Source organism: Pollicipes pollicipes, unplaced genomic scaffold (assembly GCF_011947565.3).
Source record: "Pollicipes pollicipes isolate AB1234 unplaced genomic scaffold, Ppol_2.1 Scaffold_3087;HRSCAF=3621_pilon_pilon_pilon, whole genome shotgun sequence".
In the NCBI taxonomy this organism is placed as follows: Eukaryota; Metazoa; Arthropoda; class Thecostraca; order Pollicipedomorpha; family Pollicipedidae; genus Pollicipes; species Pollicipes pollicipes.
In genome coordinates this window covers 16,529,132-16,550,836 of record NW_023596225.1, presented here as the reverse complement: position 1 = coordinate 16,550,836, position 21,705 = coordinate 16,529,132, and the positions used below count along the sequence as shown (strand labels likewise).

Genomic DNA, 21,705 nt, shown 5'->3' with positions numbered 1-21,705 from the left:
CGCCTTTAAGCAGAAAAATGCCCCTAACACCATAATTTCTCTGCCTAATAGATACACCCCTCAATACGTCATTGTTTGATTACGACGCCGTACTTTGAACAACATTGATTAAGAGCTAATTGACGGCCGTTGTATCTGGAAATTGCGCTCATGAGCGCCATGTATGAGCGTCTCGACCATTGCATATTTTCTAGGCCTTGCTCGCTATATGGCTTATAAAATGGCAGAATTTGAGCGACGTTATGATGATGTCACGAATGCCCAGGCAACCAGAAATACTCTACCCTCTTCATTTCTTCCACTCTCCCCATTTCCGCGGGCGTGCGGCTCAGAAACCAGAGGGATGCACGCCTTAAGAAGTGCAGGGCTGTGAATTGCACAGAATGTTCTTTAAGACGCTAGTTCAGCTCAGAACCCCATACAAATGTGGATCACTGTCTCAAACATGACTTCAAGGCACATAGTTTGGGTGATGTAAAGCTCGACTTACACCAGTAGTTTCAAAATGCGCTCATGACCACCCATGACCATGAGCACATCTTAAAACGTTAAGAGTTTGTAATATAATATTCAACTAATGGTGTATAATCAGCTTTTATACCGATACATCAGTCGTGCTGTCATACAAATCAATGTCTAAAATAGGAACGGTTTGTGTCTGTCCGCTTTTCCTGGACTGCCCTGTATGTAGACAGCCAGACGTTATGCTAATGCCGATAAACGTCGAAAAGACAGTCCGGATGCCCGGCTGCCACCCGACCTTTGTAGTCACTTGCTGCATACAGACACAACCATGCGCCAATGCGATCTCCTAATCTTTTCTTAGTAGTCTTGCTGATTTCATGCGGGCTACAGCTTCAAGATGCCTTTTTGTGATAAGCGAGGTTTCATGGGAAGAAAAGCAACAAGAGCGCATTCCACATGTATTGGTGGCGGCATGGCCGTCACATAGCCTGACTGTCATAACGCACAGCGCATAGCACAGGAGAGCACCGTGTTATAGGCGAATGACCATCAGCACGACCAACCCCAGCTGCACCCACATCGACTCCCGGCGCTCTCATTGCTTCGGCGGGTCTATGTTCTTGTGCTGCGGCACGACGCTGCCGTCGATGATGCGGTTTTCGAAGCTCCAGTCCTCGAAGCCGTCGCAGCGCAGCTGCTCGCCGCAGCTGTCCTCGTACAGTCTCTGCCCGGAGTAGCACGCCGCCTCGGGGCCGTACTTGTACATGGCCTCGTTGGAGATCTGCTGCACCAGCGCGTGTACCGGAATGGGCACCTGTGGGTCGGCGGCGGCGGCACTGAAGTGGCGACAATTGGACGGCGGAGCACACAGGGCCAGATGCTCCAGTTGTCTCAACGGCGAACGGTTGGTTTTCTTGGGCTTGAATCGGAGCCGGTCATGTATATGGCCGCTTTACCAATTCGTGTTGACCTGAGGGCTGTGTCTAACAGTAGCCAATGGACGTATAGGATAAAGTTTCCACTGATGAGGGTCCGGATTGAGCATCGTGCGCTATACAAAAATGCTCTCCGCTGGCGGTCAACACGGGTTCGGAACGTGCAATAAAGCCATCTTCACCTGTACGTACACGAAAGCACAACTGACGCCCCACTCGTCCAGAATTGTTAACATCTTATTCCACCTACCTGAGATGAGAAAAGTGTGAGCTACTGGCTGAAAAAGCTGGTTGCAGTCGCGAGAGCACAAAACTCTGGAATCCCTCAGCCATCTTTCGATTTCTAGGCCATAATTGGCCCACTATCCTGACTGGAGCTGAGGGGATCTGGGTACGTGCGTGGGGTTTGGCACAAGTGCTGCGGGCATCTCAGATTTGGAAGCGATGCGTGCATGCCCTCAATTACTACATACAAGCATGTGTGCACACATGCACACATCGCTCACAACGCGAAATACCCGCACAACCTGCGCCGAACCTGGCGCACCACCTTGGCCTGCGCCGAACCTGACGCACTCGCACCCGTCAGCCGTCCCGCGCACGCCTCCCGCTGTGACGTCACTCACGCGGTGCGTCTTGGCGATCTGGTAGCCGAGGTCGAGGTCCTTGCAGTGCAAGTCGATGGTGAAGGTCGGGTCGTAGTCGCCGCGCATCAGCGACGGCCCGGCCGTCTCCCAGGCGAAGCTGCTACCACACCCGGCGCGTATGGCGTGCCAGAACTGGTGCAGGTCCAGACCGGACCGCTTCGCTGCCGAGGCGTCACAAGCGGGCACGAATGTTACGTCACGCGGGTGGACAGCTGGTCAGGTTACGGAGAACCGCACAATCGCGACTATGCGTCGGGCATGTCGGCGCTAAAAACCTGGACACAGCCACTGTGACGTCAGCTCGGTCACCTGACGTCGTTGTGATGTCAGCGCGGTCGCAGCTGGTGTGAGATTAGCGGGCTGTGACGGCGGCCGGAGCTTGGATATTACTGTCGTCTAGTACTCGGTCGTGCTGCTGCTGCCCATCGAGCCGGTGAAATGGCGCTCGCGGCAGCAGTATGAGGTTGCAGCAGCAGGAAGTCGATATCTGACGTTGCACCAGCAGGAAGAAAGCCGATATTTGACATTGCGGCAGCAGGAAGGAAGTCGATATTTGACGTTGCAGCAGCAGGAAGGAAGTTGATATTTGACGTTGCAGCAGCAGGAAGGAAGTCGATATTTTACATTGCAGCAGCGGGAAGGAGGTCAATATTTGACATTGCAGCAGCAGGAAGGAAGTCGATATTTGACATTGCAGCAGCAGGAAGGAAGTCGATATTTGACATTGCAGCAGCAGGAAGGAATTCGATATTTATGTGAGTCATGCAGGGGGCTATACGTTTTTAGTGCATTGTCCAGCGTTGGGCCGCGTTTGAGGAGATCGGGCTCACCAAAAATAGTCTTCGATTAAAATGTGTGGAAAGTCCCCGGCATTTCTTCCCAATTTATACCCAACAAGTCTGTACAAATTGCTTCCGCCGTGTGCTGTAGTATTTGCCGCCACCCGCGCAGAACTCACCAATCATCATGACTTCAGTCGTACCGATGGCGTTCAATGGCTACTACTGCAGTTTGAAGAGGTGCAGACCGTGTAGCAGCATGATCTGCCGCCACCCGCGGAGAACTCACCGATCATCGTGGCTTCAGTCATACCGATGGCGTTCAGCTACTACTGCAGTTTGAAGAGGTGCTGACCGTGCAGCGGCATGATCTGCCGCCACCCGCGGAGAACTCACCGATCATCATAGCTTCGGCCATGCCGATGGCGTTCACCATGCAGAGCATGTTGGACATGACCTTGGTGATGAGTGCCGAGCCCACAGGACCCATGTAGATGAGGTCGGTGTAGCTGGCCTGCAAGTACAACGACGCATTTCACGAACGGATCAAAACGCGGCGAGGTCTTCGTTGATTTCCCACGGATGTGCAAGGAAAATGGCGACTTAAGTTGACGTGGACCCGACTCACGGCGTGGCTACATACAGAAAATCATTATTAAACTGTCAAGTTACTTGTAGGTGCCACGTGCGTGGGGATGATTTCAGGATCTTCGTATCCAGGTGTCACACCAGTGCAGTACAAATTCGCTGCCAATCGGTGCAAAATTAAACGCACTCTCGATGTGCACTTAGGCTCAACAAACAGCAACGGGATTACTTTCAATGATTTACGTCAGATAAGCTTGCTGGCGAAACAAATGTAACATGCCAGCGTTTCATCCGTTCGTTATTCACCGAAAGTATGGGAGACACCAAGTCAATGACGGCTTTGTCTCCGCCCAGGTAGGTGACCATGGTGCCCGTCTGCAGGGCGGACAGCCCTCCGGTGATCGGGGCCTCCACCATGTCCACCTCTTTCTCCTTCACCTGAGGAAAAGAGGTCACACATTGGGGGTCTTCAGGGAAGGCAGCAAAGCAGGTTGATATTTAGACGTGATAGAAATATCAGCCGACCAACAAAAAACATTAGTCAAGTCTATTACGTACTCGCTAGTGGTTGTAGCTTCGCAGGAAATCAAGCCGAAATTGCTTTTGGATTTTTAATCAATATTTTTTTACAATAACAGCAATGTAGCTATTTCAGGGCCAAGGTTATCCATGCCCATCACTTCACATACTGCTGTCGGCCTGTCAGGACCACCTCCGGAGCAAACCTTCCCGTCGCGGTGACAAATACTCAGTTCACTGCAGCTAACCCCAAGTGCTGAACGTCTCGGGGCTGGGGTAACACGGAGCGGCCCCCGCTGGCGGCCTGCTGACCGTCCGCTGCCGGGCGGCCACCGTTCGGCTTACCTGCTGGTGGTACCGGATGGTCTGCTGATAGTCTGTGGTCGAGTGGTCGATCCACACGGCGCCCGGGCGCAGCCCCGCCAGCAGGCCGTCGGCGCCCGAGTACGACGCCTCCACGTGGGCCGGCTTCGGCAGACCTGAGGTCGGCACGCGCAGACGAAACGGGTCGTCACTACACGCACAAACGGGCCCGGCTCTTCAGTAGCCGCTGCAACAGAACATAACGAGAAGGTCGCCTACTGGTCCTGACAGTGATCAAGTAGTTTTATTGTATCCCATGTGACGAAACGGCACAACAGTCTTGCACTTGACATTGGTTATCAATGACCTTATTTATCAATGCCGTTGTCATTGGCCTGGCCTTGGCAACGCTGGCCGCTTTGCGACCACCGCAGCATAGTCCGCGCGGACGATGCAACGCCGACATTATGGCATTGTGCTCCTGAGCTCGTAACCACCTCCGCTGCGTGCTGTCAGAATATCGAGACGTTTGCGATGTGCCCAATTTGTCAACATTCATGATGACATATGGTGGCAACACACTTACATTGCAAATATCTTTCAAGGAGTGGCGCAGCTGTTTGACAAATCGGCTAATCGAATAAGCTGTTATTGGTCTGTCACTTCCACATGTTGTAGGGAACCAGAGTGCACACACAATGATATCGCCCCGAAGCAGGCATGGTGCTGCGTCCAGAAATGCCGAAGTGAAACATAACGGATCGGGTGCTTACCAAACACTTCAAGTTCGGTTGCGCTGGTGATGCTGAGATCTTACCACCCTTCTATCGATGTTCACACCGAAGCCGGCATGACACCTCTCGCTGGCGCTGGCTCATAGTTGCTTTTACAACCACAAATTACGCGACTCACTCACAAATTACACTCACTTACCGACTCATTTTTACGCCCACCCACAAATTACGCGACTCATTTTTGGCCATTTTTAACCCCCACTCCCATGCTTACGAGCTGTTTGCGTTGGGTGAAGGAGCTCTCTTCCGATCACGCTGTGTTAAAGGCAACATCTCATAAAGGTAACGTGTATTTGACAGCTAAATAAGGAAAAGGTGGGAAAGATAAACACAAAAACTGTTTGCCATGGGAGCAAATCAACGATATGCTGCTTGAAAGCTTTATTTATTCAAGATTTCAACATGATTTGCGGTCGCGCTTGAACGCCACGTTACCCTCCCCCAAAAAAATCACGGTCTTCTTATGCTTGGATTACGCTCCCTCAAACCCACTCTTACCCCTCCATACATAACGTAATTCGTGGACGTCCTCCCAGACACCTTCTGCGGCATCTTAATTATGACGATTACATTATGTTTCTTGGTTGTCTTTACTGGTTATGCTCTGTTCGGCTGCGTTGTCTGGCTCTGGCGTCAGCGGTCTCGCCAGCGGCGTGGGTGACATGGTAACAGACCCAATCACTTCGGCATAACGAAGGGCTAGCCAATGGAAACCATCGCCCTTGGAAACCCACACAGTTAAGACTTACTGATGTATTGGAACATCTTCTTCCCATGAGCGTGTCAGGCGGGCCGTGTAGACACGCTGATGTTAAGCGTCTGCGCACAATCTTACAGGCGGCATGGCTGAAATACTGCCGGCTTAAGGCTCGGGAAGGCCGGACAATCTTGACTGAGTAGGAGATATTGGATGAGTTTTGATTGATATGAGTTGGATTAACTTTTGACAAATGGCGCTGTCTGGTGAACGTGATGAAAAAGTCCTTTGTCGCACAAAGCGCTCCGAATTGCTTACCCGTTTGGTTATGCTTGATTTTTTTTGTCAAGTAGAATTCACATTTCTTGGCTGGGTATGCCGCAGTATTCAACGCTTCGGTTCCTATTGCCGGTATTAACGTGAAGTTCTGTGTGCCGCCGTGGACAGGGGTCCCGTTGTGTGCCGCCGTGGACAGGGGTCCGCCGTTCTGTGTGCCACCCTGGACAGGGGTCCGCCGTTCTGTGTGCCGCCGTGGACAGGGGTCCGCCATTCTGTGTGCCGCCGTGGACAGCGCTCTTGGTCTCCTGGCAGTTGGGTGATGGGCAGGTAGGGGTAACTGTCGGCCCTTTTGAAACGATCTGTTCATCACAGTCTTGTCACAGCATGTCTTCCTTACATGTCAACAGTTCACCGTTCAAGATTAACTGTTGGCTACGCATGGTTTTCCGCGCGGAGAGACATCCATGTGCGCCAGACCAACCATGTCGGCTCTGTTTCGGCTCTGTCACTGCAGCCATTGGTGTGACGTAGAGTCACTTCTACTCAACGCCTAAGCGCATCATGAAGCAGCTGAGGCGTAACGGTGCCATGCCTCCCGACTGACATCGCAGAGCAAAGCTCCCCGCGTCCCGCTACTCACACGTGATGACGACATCGGACTGTTCCGCCACCTGGCGGGAACAGGTGGCCCGCGGGATACGGTCGTCCAGGTCCGCGCCGCGCCGGGGGTCAATGTCGTACATTGCCGCCACCTTGTAGCCGCTGCGCAGGAGGTTCTTGCAGACGGCATCGCCTGTGTGCAGAGCAGCGGTAAACATCGATAGTAGCGGCTGGGTTGGACGTAATTGTATGCAACAGTTCAGCAGCGGGTTTTCCGCAGCTAGCTACATGCGACCAATGGACATAGAAACGACGCCATACAAACAGTGATATGCTTTGATGTCGGTATTCGTGAAAATCCATTCATAATCAGACCATCACGTAAAGCATATTCACAACCAATGGACAAATCATAATATGGCGGCAATACCCGTGCAGGCGAGCGGTAATTCCACTTCAAGTCGATTACCAAACCATGCTAGCTGGTACCCCTAGGCCATTATTGCTCTACCACACATAATTGGAAAATTCCATGTTACTTCCTCCGAAGCTTTTCCTCGAAATGTGCAAGCGACTGATGTTTACCTGAACCTAGTTTCAAGCTTCGTTAACCGCGGAACAACGGTTAAGCCCAGTTTGGAGTAGATTCGCTCCAGTTATTTTCATGAAAATACAATTATATGAGTCGATGAAATCCAGACTACCAAGATTTTCTACGCCATTAGAACTAGCTTAACAATGCAGCAAAGGTTTGTTTCATGAACGCAGCATTGCAACAAATAATTTGGACGGCAACAAAAAGGTAGTATCAAAACAACGATGCACATTGCTTCGTTAGCAAGACCCTATCCATAATTACGTCTCAACGGGAGACGAAGCGGATGCAAATTCACCGGTTCGGGCTGAATTCTAATAAAGAAGGTTTGGTGAACTATGCTTTGCAACTCTACAACTTCATGACAGGAGCCTATATTTAAACAAAATGGAGGCTATACGATCCGCTGGCAGTCCCGATGTCAGGTAAGTACATAGCACGCAGTGATAACACCCGCTGTCAGGAGTGTAACTTCGCGATGTCAGTTGGCTGAAGGACAGATAAAGATCGTTGGTTATCCACAGATACTCGTAATTCTATCGTTTCTTCGGATTTCCCCAACTGTTTCCTACATAGTTGGGGAGATGGCGGAGTGGGTTGGAGAATAGGACATTAGGTCCACTCCTGCATGCTGTGACGCGTGGGCTAATGCCAGACGCAGTGTGCAGCTAGATGTGGGTAGTGTTACGCTGGTGACCGTGCTCATGCAAACCTTTTTGATCTGAGCAGATAGGGTTTTAGTTGACCTCAAAGGTAAAATTATCAGCACTTCATACAAAATTGTTTTCATGTCATGTATGTAAGGTTTGGCCTGATTTTAAAGCTGACAGCCACATCCAATCTTTTCAGGCATCCAGCTTTGCAGAGAATCCCTTCAGTCTCATGAGCTGAATGAAGGAAACTGAATCGCTACGCATGGGGCGATGTAGAAGTCCAAAGACATAGGGTGCGGACAATCCGAGGTGCCATTATTCTCCAAATCTACCGTTGGCTCGATTAGCAAGGAAGATACAGGGAGTATCAAAACTACGTCATTATGAAATCTTGTTTTACTTGCAAATGCAAAGCGTTCAGCTTTATTTGTCAACACGAGCTCATCGTACCAAAAAGAGTTTCCTTTATTAAGTACCTTACCGCTCCACCATTTTCCTCCTTTGTAGTGAAAGCTTTGGCTGTGATCCGGCTGGTAACGCCTTTGCAAGCTCGACCGGTATGATAGGCTCATACAGCACCGTGGAATGTTAGAATCTAACCATCAAGCCATCTCACGAGTGCTCTCGAACGAAGTTGAATTCCTCTCGAAGGTGTTGATCCGCTTTGATGGGCATCGTGTTGACCCTTGTTAATCAGTAACGCGTTGACCCACATTAACCAGCGAAGTGTTGATCCACGCAGATTGGCAGCATGTTAACAATTCGTTAACCCTCTCTAGCATGAGTACCCATTCTATTTCTTAGAAAATACTTTTCACCGGGTTCCGGGAAAGAATTGAAAATTCGCAGGGTTGTTAAGGCTACGTGGGCTGTTAGTCTCGGGGCGCACAAAACGAAAAAAGGTCAATCCGGATTGGAATCATTTCTAACAGCTTACATTTCCATTGTCATTGGCTATTGTCGTATATTGTAGGTAGGAATGCTTTGCCTGCAGACGATATGTTGCATGGGAGTGGGCAGCTTAAGAAATTTAGGTATAAATGCTTGAGTCAAAGACTTTGGAATTGGTTCATGTGTCTACGTTTCGTGCATGCACGACCTTGATTTGGTCTCTTGGGATCGCTGAAAATTTAATTGGCATATCAGAACCTATGTAAAGTGATCCAAGACACATCATGAGTGATAGGCAGAGCTCATGATTTTACGATTTATTTGCTGACCTTTTGGTGCCATGATGACGAAATAGTGCAAAAGGTTACGGAAAGAAGAATGAAAGCCAGCCAGAAAGCTAACAACGTGGCACACGTTAGCAAAATCATAATATCAGCGACGAAGTTGCATAGGAGTTAACACAGCCTGTGCTTGAACGAAATGTTCTACATAGAGGCCAGATTACAAATAGTCAATCAATATTGCACATGACTGCAAATGCAGTCACGTGTAGTTCCGCCCTGCCCGTAACATGAGAAGGCGGAGGACATACTTAAGTTTAACAAAGCTCAATATGTTTCCTATCGTATGTTGGTGCCTAAAGACCGATGAAGTCATCATGTGCACGAGAAATGTCCATGTTTTCAAACTCGTACGAAGGGCAAAAACACCGCAGGTCGAGCGGGACCACTCCGCGTGCACGTGAGGTGCAGTTAGCCGACATCCGGCTGCCTGTCCAACATATACCATTTCTTTCCGGCGATGAGCCAGAGAAGGCTGAGAGACGGTTCAGCATGTCACATCGTTGGAAACCTTGGGGAAAGGGCATTGGGGAATCTGATGACGATCGCATGTCAGGGGTGGCAGGTGTCTCCGAGCACACCGCTGATCAGATAGCCCGAAAAAACTGCCGTCAAAACGGTGACAGATGCAAGTTGTCCTCCAGGCATTGCGCCCAACTCAGAGACACATAAAAACGTGGCAAGCCTTCGGTGATGCGTGGAGGTATTCCTTGATGTGCAAAGATACGTGACTCTTAGCGTCATGAATGGCTCCCGCATTTAATTGCGAACACCGAGCACAGCAAGCATAGCTGCTAAAGGAGTTACTACCTCCACATGTACTATTGATTGGCCCTGTCATTGATAAGCTGGAGCGAAATCTTTGTGATATGTGTCAGTATCTATGTGCAGAGATTCTGTTTGTCACCGCTGAGTGCGGATTGGCATCGTGTAAACATGGATCAACAAGCCCCAACCCCACCTGCGAGTGATTGTGTCATTTGCGCCCGCGCTCCGCGCGAGCCGTGCGATTGGCTTCATTTGAGCCTGCGCTCCGCGCGAACCGTGCGATTGGCTCCATTTGTGCCTGCGCTCCGCGCGAGCCTTGCGATTGGCTTCATTTGCGCCCGCGCTCCGCGCGAGCCGTGCGCGCGGGTGCGTGTACCGGAGACTTTGGGGCGTTCGACAGCCGTTGCCATAAATATTATTGGTAGCAAACCTCAGTGGTATGTCTGGAGGAGGACCGCACACGCTGATATGACCACTATCGCGATTATTGTTCCATTTAACTGCATGGACTGCTCGCAGATGAGGCGCTTTCACTGTGGTAAAAGAACGCCAGAATGGATTGCTGGTATGGTACTTTCGTTCTTCGCAAACCACTTTATGTCCACGAGGACGCCATTTGAAACACATCTGTATCGATAAATGAGATGCTGCGTAGGAGTGGGTGTGCTTGAGTGCGTGCGTGTGTGCTTCGTTGTGAAAGCCTGAGTGGCGGCGGCCCGCAGAACACCGCCGTTTGGAGCACCGCAGAGTTCTCTCAGGTGAGTCTGAGCACCCGGGAGTCCTCTCAGACTGTCGTCGTCACTGCACGTGCCATCGTGTTCCTGCAGTGTGTGGACGGGTAAATCCATATCACTTTAGTTCCTCCGTCTGTGCTGGTTTGCGACGAAGTCTGAATAGGTGGCACGGTCAAAGTCGTATACGTGAAAGGGTGCCGTACAAGTCAATTACCGATACTCAGCGTGCATTTCGGCGTGGTCAAATAATGTCCTCTCGGCGCGAATGCAACCGTAGTCTGAGTGTAACGCCTGACCTAGTATTTCACATGAACATCAGGCTGAGTGTCTACATCCTGAAGCGTTTGTTTTCCGAACATAGAAGTAATACGCGCTGAGCGTACAGCCGTGCCATTCTACGCCAGCTAAAGCATGAGGCAAACCCCGCCATAAAGGATGTTCCCTACTCAAAAGAATTGTATGCCAGGGCAGCGGGAAGCATAGTTTATCATCTAATATTGGCATGTAGACACATCATAGCTGTGAACTTAATGGTTGATGGACGATAGAGCCGTACAATGGCTATTGACTGGGAGCGCCTCCGGACCCGCCCGCCCTGCTGCGCGTGAGTGCCACGGCGGGCTACCTGTCGAACACTGAGAATGACAGCGGGTCAGGGCTGCCTGCAGAAGATCGCTTACCAAATTGCTTAAATGTGGTTAATAGCAAAGCACACATCCATCGCGAATTTGAGCTAGCAACTCTGTGCGACATGTAAATCGCTGCCAATGTCATCAGAAAGCAGTGTTTCGGGAACGACAGTGCCGTAGGAGTCCGGTTTCCGGGAACACCAACCCGTGGGCAACGACGCACCCCCACCCTCCACCCCCTTCCAGAACCCTTTTGGTATCATATAAAGGAGCGGTTAGAGAGCAGGAACCGCAAGGCCAGCTGCCTGGGGTCGAGGCCGAGCTGCGCCGAAACGCGTGATCAGCTGTATTCAAACTGAACTCATGACAGCACACGAGATGGTCCCAAGATTGTCTGTTTATTTTACAGACATGGCCAGTTCACACGGAGCGTGGCTATTCTCAGTCCAGCGTCAAATAGTGGAGCAGCGTGGCAGAGGCTGAAAGAACACACGAGAATGCAATTTACGCTGCCAACACTCGGGATAAAAGGGGAAAACGGAACATGCCACGCTATTAGTGAATATGTAGGTGGCACAGCATATAATGTATAAAATCATAAAATAGATATATCATAGATATCAGTCAATTAACGCTCTACCTCGCACCGTTCTGTTTTAAAAACGATATCCAGTTCCCTGTTAACGAGTTCAGCTCCCAGCACGTCAAGGCTGGTGGCAGTCCGTTACAGAGCTGGGGAACCCGGCACACAGCCAACCATCTACCAGCCGCGGTGCGAACGCGCGGATACAGTAGCTCTGGGCTATAAAAAATGTGCAGTAGCTCTACGCTTTAGGTGCAGTAGCTCCGTGGGTTAGGTGCAGCGGCTGGTAGCTAGCTCTACGCTAAAGATGCAGTAGCTTTGTGCTACAGGTGCAATAGGTTACGATGTGTCGATTGCAGTTACATAATTGTTAACCGTGGGATAACAGTAGAATAATTGTGGTTTTAAAGGAATAAAATAGCTTCCAGGTTGAGGTATGAGACCTGTAAATCTTTTCAGCTCGTTAGCAAAACACAGCAGATGTTCATGGCAACAACGTCTTATGAACGGCATCGTCAGCATACGAACGAAGGTGCGCACGCATGTCTACATGACAGGAACTAGTAGCTGTCAGTTGCTAAGTGTATTTGCGAAGAACATTACGCATATACATAAGACGGCACTAGAAGCTTAATGCCTCGTAGAAACCAGAGAAGTGGAGACATAGATGCATTTCTACACATATGCATGACACCTTTACATCTAAAATGTAGTTCAAGATCTGTCATTCCATTCTCCTGGTTATCATACGAGGAATTAGGCTATTAGTGCTATCTTATATATAAACTAGCAACCGCTGAAATATCAAGCACACCTTGCTTTCCTAAACCTATCCGTCCCGCACCCTTGCAGTCAGCGGGTGAACACTGTGTACTTGGGCAGAAGATGCTGTGATGTATCACAGATAAGTACAGGTGCTGTGATGCGCGAGGCCGTCCAGCTCTGAAACGCATCTTGCTGCGATGTCTGCACCGAGACGGGACGCAGGGGACGCCATGGCGGAGTGGTGAGAGCCTTCGGCTGCCACGTGGGAACCCAAGCTCAAACCCCGGTGATCGCCTCTGAACGCTTATGTGACCTCCGCCCTGGCACTCCATGAAAAGAGAGCGTGACGAAGAGTGGCGTGTTCTCTTAGAAAAAGAGTCCAAAAGCACTTTTTCAGGAAAGCGATCGATGGTCATGCCAGAGGCGACTGCCAGAGGCAGTGGAACCAACACGGCCAGCAACCATCCGATTGGCAGTGTTACAGGAGTGCTAAACACCAGCAGTGCTCCTGCCCGAGCACTGGCAACGATTTGGCAAGTTTAATGATGCCAGTACTTTGCAAATCCCGGATCACATGGTTGATGACCTCTAGTCGCTGTTGATCCAACATCCCAACAAAAGTTGACGATCCCTTCCCAACACATACGCAGTTGTTTTCCCCGGCTGATGCTAATTCTTTTATCAAGTGCACGTTACAGTGCAAAGTCAGCAGCACGAACTCATAGGTGGCAAACCCAAAACCACGTATCGGGAAAAAATTCAGCGTCACGCATTTTTTCAACCCTCTACATCGGAGTAAAATTGCAGCAGTAGCTCTAATTCGCTCTTGAGTGCCGCGGGGGAGGGGCGTATCTTGCGATGCGCCGGCGCCGCCCAGACCTTCTGCCGATTGCTTTGTTTGGCACGCACCCGAGACCAAAGACACTCGGCTGAGAAAACAGCTGTGCTGGACGCCACAGCCAAAGGTGTTCGGATCAACACAGCAAGCAGATTTCTAATGGACAGCGACTTGAAGTCCGTTGGAGAGCTACACTTATCCTGACCAAATATCAGCCGATACTGTTTCAAGCGAGAAACGATGCCAACCTCTTGCATCTTTTGCACGGGATGCTTGATGGCTTTTCGCAGTCGGTTTCTGTCCTTTCCTATTGCCATGCAGATTTCCTTCCTCCGCAGTGACGTCTGTGACGTGTGACGTCTCTTGCAGCGGTATCAGGTCACATACGTCTCTTGTGACCTGACGCAGTGACGTCTCTTGCAGCGGTATCAGGTCACATGCGTTGGCGCCGAATGTGCAGAAGGGCCTGTTGATGTCGATGTAACTCATGACTCGAGGATCGAGGACCCGCCGACCGCTCTCTCCCGCCAAGCGCAGCTCGATGAAACGTTCTCGGGATGCGATGCGATAGAATAGCTCACGCTCGTACTTGTCACTGCTCGTCTCCCAGTCATTGGTAATGCTCAACGCTGACTCTGTGGCTGGGATCCGGCCCGGATGTTCGGAGACCTCCCGCAGGCTGCTGATGGGTCGGTCCACGGTGATGGCGGTCAAATGCGAGATCAGGTTGGCAGTGTAGTTGACGTAGATGAGGATGCCCAGCAGCCAGCTGGAAATCACGGCGGCGAGGGCGGCCAGAGAGCGGGGAGTACTCGCCCAGCCCTGCCCCACCGACGTCATGAAGCTGCAGAGTAGGCACGGACCCCAGGTCATGTCCTTCATCATGCCGCGACTCTACACCCGTCCTTGGTTGAAGCACAGCGAAACATGGAGCACCACGGACACCACCAGCAGCGAGACCAGCAGCACCCACCAGACGTCAGCGTGCAGCAGCTTCAGCAGAGAGTCGAGCATGGTCGGTCCAATCTGCGGGAAACCTCGGGAGCCCCGGCGCACGTGGAACGTGTACTCGTGATGCACCGGCACGGCGTCTAGGTAGTCGAACACAGTGGCGCGATCCCTTCTGATTATGATCCACGTTAAGGCTACATCAGCACGACGATAGGCTAGTTCGCCGCCATCCTCAGCCACGTGCCATTTGTGTCCCTGCTGTCGTAGCCACCAGTCAGAAGAGTCGCCATCTTGTAGCGGAGATGTAGACTGTGCGCCATGATCTGCCACAGGTCGTACAGGTAGCCGTCGCACTTGTACGAGCCATCGGGATGCGGGTAAACGCCGATGTACGGCGGGCCGTGGATGGCCGTGACGCGCAGCTCCTCGTCCACCGTCTGACCACCGAGGGGCGTCACGGACCAGCTGGCGCCCACAGAGACCAGGCCGCCGAAGTGCTCCATGTCCGTGTGACTGCGGCAGGCCTTTGGTTCGCCGACAGAGGACCGCCGCACACACAGCCTCTTTGGAAGACGACGGCACACTGGCGCCGTCTTCAGGATCGTCCTGCTGCCGTGTGAGGACGCGTGTGGGTGAGGAACGAAAGAAGCACGTCGGACAGGGCCGATGCGTCTAATCGATGGGCGGCACGATCCTCGACACCTGATGGACGCATCAAAGGACACGCCAGGCATTCAGGGCTAGGCCAGGTCTGGACTTCAATGCACCCAGAGTCAGGATTTGTCGCTATCGCGGGGAAAGACTGCTTGACAGTGCATGGAATGCACCGGTACGAGTCTGTCAGTGAATGCATGTGACATCACGAAACGGAAACGCTGTCCTGCTGGTAAAATCAAACTGGCTGCAACACAGGTAAAGACCACAGAGCGGTAGCCGTTTATCGTTACTAACACAAGGGCAGCTATTGTTTTGCAAACGAAAAGAGAGAGAGAGAGAGAGAGAGAGAGAGAGGAGAGAGAGGAGAGAGAGAGAGAGAGAGAGAGAGAGAGAGAGAGAGAGAGAGAGAGAGAGAGAGAGAGAGAGAGGGAGAGAGAGAGAGAGAGATCATGATGCATCACTGGTCTGCCGTCCGCCTCATTCACTTGTAGATCATTCTCTTTCCTGTCAGCTATGAAGAAAGTCCACAACTTGTGGCGTCCTTGGCGCGACTTCCTCTTCCACAGCGAAGCACATTTTACAGCAGACGTTCTGTGCATTAATGGTTAAAGGCATTAAAATAAAGACCGTCCGTAGATAAGCGGATGAGAGTTGCGAAACATTGAAGGCGAGGACCGAATGTTCTGCCCAAATATCAGTGCACTGATGCACCTTCCGCGTGATTTGGTCGGCAAATGACCTCAGCACGCCTGAGAGTCTACCGAAGCCCAGAAGCTGCTTTGGCCCTGAGGTGATTATTTTTGAAGGGCACGAGTCAGTGCACATGTCAGCTGTTTACATGACCAGTCGGTGAGTTAATACCCATGTCTGTCAGCACTCGCGACTCGGAGATCCGGCCAAAGCTCTCGACAGTAAGTTTCAACGAAGCGAAGGAGCCTCCGTGTATAGCACGCCTGACCAGTCGCCTAGGTGTCTGTGGTCCCTCGCCATTCAGTCGCCCAGGTGTCTACCGCCGCTTACCGCTCAGTCGATAAATCGCGCTGGTGGCTGCCAGGTCGCAGGTGTTGCAACAACACTGGCGACCGGCCGTAGAGCTCTCCAACTGTATCAGCTCTCCGGCCGTAGAGCGATGGAATTATGGGACCTACGATGCACATTTTGCGATAAGAAATTCGTGTTACTCATAGTTAAAAACGATGTTCCGAAATTCCCGGCGTCCAGTAGTACCCGTTGTCGACACATCCCAATCTCTGCGGAGGAGTTTATTAAGTTCTCAAAACAGAGGAGATAGTCAAGGCGGAGGAGTTCATCAAGTTCTCAAGCAGTGATGATGGCGAAAAACATTAAGATAGAGACCGTCCGTGGATAAGCGGATGAGAGTTTGCAAAACCCTGAAGCAATAGAAAGCTCTCCGGTGGTGGAGCGATGGAATTCAGGGACCCACAAACATTGTGCATTTTACGGTTAGAAATTGGTACTGCTCATAGCTAACAAGTTACGCTAAATTTCAGGCATCCAGTATTAGCTCTTGCCTGATGCATCCTAATCTCTGCGAAGCGGCTCAATTCATTAACGCAGAAAAGGTGGTAAATGCAAGTCAGGCTACTACCGCACCCTTCATTGTGTCGACTGATTTAACCAATGTTTTATCACGTTATTTGTCATGGGTGGGCGTCATCTCATAAGCTGGCCCCTGAAGAATGTTATCAGATTATCTACAAGCAATAACGCTTACAAACATAATTAGTTTGGAATCTTTCCTTTATTAAGTTTTCGCTCATCCCTTCACTCGCCCCTTGTTCACATCAATGAAACGACCTTAGCTGGCTCACAGAGCACCAGCCTCGCACGTAATGCTGATCGTCTTCCAGTCGTTTCATTCGCCAGTGCCCAACTCCGTGACAGGCGTCAAGTATGACCGTCCGGACGGTTCCCGCAGACTATGACGGGTTTGACGACGGGACAACAAGAAAACGCCCGATCTCCCTGTGGTGAAGCACACGATTCGCCACGCTTTGACCATCAGCGAACAGAAATCCATAAAATCCCCTGAATATGCCGTTCTCAAAACGACTTAAGGACGATGGTGCTTTGTGCATCGCTTAAGTCTACAGAGACGGGGCGTAAAAGTGGAAGCATTCTAGTTTTCTGTTGTTCGTGTTTGGAGGGTGGGGCGTGGGGAGAGCTTATTTTTAGAATAAAAATGTTTTGTTTGCTTGGATGAATGTCATTACAAATGTGTTGTGTATATCTACTCCTTTAAACGTATAGCGGTTTCCGAATCACTATCCTTTTGGGTTTTACTGTGGAAAGTTGCAGGCACATCTCATTTTTCTTTTTCTTTTTTGCCGATTTTTCCCCTTACGCTCCAATAATCCTGCAAAGATGAAGCTTTATTATAAGCTCATGAGGGCAAGTATGACACAGGGATACTTACATTGTAATGTCATTTCTGTTCATAGCATTACGGCATCAAATTTAGGGTGCATATTTGGGGGGGGGGGGGGCATATTAGGGTGCAATGCATATTGATTGCCACTAAAAATGTGTCGGAAGATGTAGCGTACAGTAGCCATTTTCACGATGAAATGGTGTATTGAAAAGCTGTAAAATGTTTTTTTTCAAAGTCTTATTATTTACTATACACTCTCACAAGTAAAATATGGTTTTCATGCGATTCCATTAGCATGCATTAGGTAGACCATACGTATCCAACCAAGCACAAGTCTGTTTTATCAAACGAAACCCTTTACAGGCATTTCTTCAGCCCATGCATTTAGTTCACCAAATTCTACGAAAATACTAGGCCTGGCAATCAGCGATATGCATCGGGCGAGGGTGTTGGATGCCGGTTGCCCCAATCTTGTGGAAGGGACTAAGCGGCCGACCAAAATCCGTTGAACCCCATGCCCCGAGCTTATAGCACCGATCGACACCAAACCTCCACCATTCGATGCCGCTTGGTCGATAACCCTGTCCAGAGTATGGTAAACTTGAGTCACGTCAAATGCCGCCAAAAATACTCCAAACTGGAAAAATTAAGTCGCAGACAACCCCATGCTCCAAGCCTATGGCACCCATCAACATCAAAAGCCTTCACCAATCGATGCAGCATAGTCGGTATCCTATCCTTGGCAGAATATGGCGACTGGTTTAGGTCAAAAGTCACTGAAAACGCTCAAAATCACCCAAATTGGCTGCAGACAACCAATGCGCCGAGCCCATGGGACCAATCAGCATAACACCTCCACCAATCGGAGCGCAATAGTCAATATCCTATGCTTTTTAGAACAGAGTGCTGTTGTTTACATCGATGGCGTGTGAAGCAAGGCGGGGTTTAAGGATCATTGTGCTCAAGGATCATTCATCTTGAATCATGTTAAGGTCAGCAAGAACTGTTAGCTCAGTAAGAACTGTAAGCAGCCTCTGTGTGTGCTGAAGTAAGTTCTACATAGTAATGAACAAGGCCGTGTCGTCATTATCGCTATTGGAACTTTACGACGCACTCTGCTGCTGAGGCTATATAGCGTCGCCTGCCTCTCAAGCGGGCAAGAGGGGCGGGGACCGTGGGGAATTGAATCCTGAACCCCTTGTTTCCCAGACGTGCGGTGGATACTGCAGATGCGTTAACCACACCACTGTCGGCACCCTGAGGCCAGGGACGCTACGATGATACAGGAGTTTGTTTTGTCAGGTCTGTGTAAGAGATGCCACCAAATGTTTTTAATAAGTTTTGAAAGGTTTCGGCGGATAAGAATCTGGCGCTGTACTGTCCATAAAAGCATGATCTGGCTTGCAGCCAGCTAACCGCAATTTTATTTAATTAAAGGTCTGTACAAATATGTCTTAATCTCTGCGAAGCATCTTAAGCTGATAACCGTTGATTTAAGATGGTTGGCTAGAAAATTAAGGGTGAAAAGCTTTTAAAAGCTTTCAAAAACCTTACACCGTGCCTATTCATGAAAACGGCTAATACTTAATTCCTTTTTTGTATTATGCATCTTTGTTCTGTCTCGCCCTTTAATGTTGTTATATCCAGGCAAAGTTTCGGACCAGCAGCCTAAATTTAGTTTTATCTTAAACGAGGCCGACAATGCAACCCTTCTCATAGCGGGGCCAAGGTTTTGCGCGGAGGACTGACTGGGCCCGTATTACCGCGCTAGATGTTCTAAAAAGACGCGCGGTGCAGCTTGCCGCGCGGGACCTCACCAGACGGCAACTCCGCCCTGAGGCGTTCTCAGCTGCTGTCCCTGTTGGGCAGCAGCGCCGCCCCATCGGTCCGCAGGCACGCTACGCGCAGCCTTTCCGGAGAACGAGGGCACAAACATCTCAGTTGCTCAGGGTTTATCGAGATCGAAAAGATGTTGGTTGAAATGATAAATTTTCTGTTCCTTCTGGGAAATCGATGATGTGATATCTCAGGCAGACTACGCGTGGGGTTGATTCAATAACCAAAACATACTTCTCACGATGTTTTCGTTGGAGGCCAGGTGATTCAGTCTGTCCGTGTTTAGTAATATGATTTTCATATTCTGAATAAGTACGAAGTAACTGTATTTGTTACCTCATACTGATTCATACCTTTCATGTTTCACTTAACAGTTGGATGAACTGTTCTGTTACGTAATTCTGCAACGACCAAAGGCCACGTGTGGGAACACAATACCACTGGGTCCAGGAACAATGACAGACGCATCAACCCACTTGTCAGCACGCATTTCTCTGTATAGCGTGATTAGTGGATGATTGGACCTGGAGATAATCGAGCCGGATTCTTAACGAAATAAGGCATTAAGCTATCCAGAAACTCACGCTGATTTCATTTATGCTTGCACTGATGGATGCGCGCACACAGTGAGTAAACCACGGTGCCGGCGGCTCACTGCTTTGTCGGTCACAGGATTGCCAACGTCACGACCAAACGCTTATAAAGACGGACATTCTCACCGACATTTCCGACACCGACGACGCCAATGGGCGTCTCGGCGGAGACGGAGGTGAGCTGCCGGCGGGGCGCCACCGTCAGCGCGCGGCGCGCCAGCGTCGGCACCGACAGAGCACGGCACGCGCGCACCAGAGCCATGACTTGGGCGGCGAGAGGGACTGCGGACGACCCGGCCTGCGCAGCGTGCTTGAACTCTGGTAACGCTCTGCTGTCACCGGGTGGGGGCCCTCTGTGCCTGCTTCCCCGCGGTTCGTCCGCCCAGGGCCAAACACGCGCCGAAAGCCAGTGCCCCGGCACGGGGGTGCGATAAACACATGCCTGGCTGGGTTGGCCGCCGCACGGACCAAACGCTGTCAATCGATATAGATATCACCAAAAGGTTCACGCAAGTACTTGCGGGCTTGCTTCGTTAAGCGACGGAGCTTCTATGGACGATTCGTGTTTGTATTGTTCTGCGATAATTCAACGCCATTCATGGCATTCCCTGGCCGACCCGGCCTCTGACTCCCGGGATGCCTGCCGAGGACGGTGTGTTGTGCTGGCTACCAGGGACGAAGGCGGGTCGTGGGAAACAAACTTAGCCCATGTGTTTGTTTTTCGTGCAGCATCATGGGATTAATCGCTTGCAACTTTCAAAGATATCGGTGGGCGATAGCCCACACCTCTCTCGCCCTCTTTATCCGCATTTGCATGCTTGGAGGTGGCTATTACAAATGCCTGAAGAACCCCATTTCGTTTGTGTCAAGAAGCGATCGTAAGCCAATGAAGATAGCATTAAATCGTACCTGAGGTAGTCGTTGCCACAGCACTTGCCGGCTCGCGTCAGCTAGGCATACGTCGAAGCTGATGAGGCATAAGAAAGTGGTGCAAAGTAATGATTAGGAACCATCATTTGAGGCATTCTTCTGCGGTGAACGCACGATCTGCTTACTTAGACAAAGTCAGCGATTGTTCAGCTTTTAAATTCTGCTTTCCAGATTTTCACTGCGGTTGGAGTGCTATGCTACGAGCGTTACGCGCTCAAAAAGTGCAAGAAAACAGCACTTCATACCACTGCAAATGTCAAATCTATTTGATTTCACCACTGCTACCAGTCAATGTTACTGCAATGTGTCTGTGTTACATAGTATCATATGTCCATATTCAGACTTTTGAATGGCTTCAAAACACACCCCGAGTAGCCAATGGGAGTGCAGTTTGCCGCGGCAGTGAGCTTCGCTGAAAAAAATTACTGCATTTATATGGCCGTTTTATCGCACCTGTTGCAATTTATGCGTAACCCAATGCATTTATTTTATCTGGTATTTGTCAAAGCAAGGAGTTCGAATAATGCATTTGATGGCTACTACGGTTCACTTTTCTCGCTGCAACGAACGAACGAACGAATGAATGAATGGATGGCGGCTGCCAGACGCAGGCAACATGCGGCGCGCGCGCGTTCCGTCGCATTGTTTAAAATTCTGGTCACCAGCGGCTGGGCAACCAACCGGTGGCGTCTTGATTGCGCGAAAATATGAAACTGGAACTCTTTAGGCAAGTATTACGCATGAACATGACAGTGCACAGACTGACGAATAAAATCATGGTGAATACAGGCAATGAATCAATGCAGCTGATGGTGTAGATTTCGCCACGATCCTGGCTAGTTTCTGCAACAGCGTGCTGTACTCGGCGCCGACAGTTCCGACCTGTCGAAACGCTGACATTTCCAACCCGTCCGATGGCTATCGGCACAACCGTCCGCCGCAC

General features: G+C 50.4%; 1 protein-coding gene across 1 annotated transcript; it reads right to left on the bottom strand.

Annotated features, from left to right (window-relative positions):
• Positions 1-908: 908 nt before the first annotated feature.
• Positions 909-20,157, bottom strand: LOC119089661 (2-hydroxy-3-oxopropionate reductase). The gene is made up of 7 exons (XM_037212454.1): positions 19,959-20,157; positions 6,647-6,799; positions 4,279-4,412; positions 3,721-3,852; positions 3,223-3,340; positions 2,027-2,208; positions 909-1,279 (listed from the first exon to the last, which is right to left on the bottom strand). Exons 1-7 carry the CDS (start codon positions 20,092-20,094, stop codon positions 1,061-1,063), a joined length of 1,074 nt encoding a protein of 357 aa, XP_037068349.1. The 5' UTR covers positions 20,095-20,157; the 3' UTR covers positions 909-1,060.
• Positions 20,158-21,705: the final 1,548 nt, after the last annotated feature.

Coding starts and splice junctions, on each gene's coding strand:
- LOC119089661 (XM_037212454.1), bottom strand. CDS start 20,094: ATGGCTCTGGTGCGCGCGTGCCGTGCTCTGTCGGTGCCGACGCTGGCG. Junction 3,853..4,278: donor CCATCCGGTACCACCAGCAG/GTAAGCCGAACG, acceptor TCTTTTCCTCAG/GTGAAGGAGAAAGAGGTGGA. Junction 1,280..2,026: donor AGATCGCCAAGACGCACCGC/GTGAGTGACGTC, acceptor GCCGACCCACAG/GTGCCCATTCCGGTACACGC.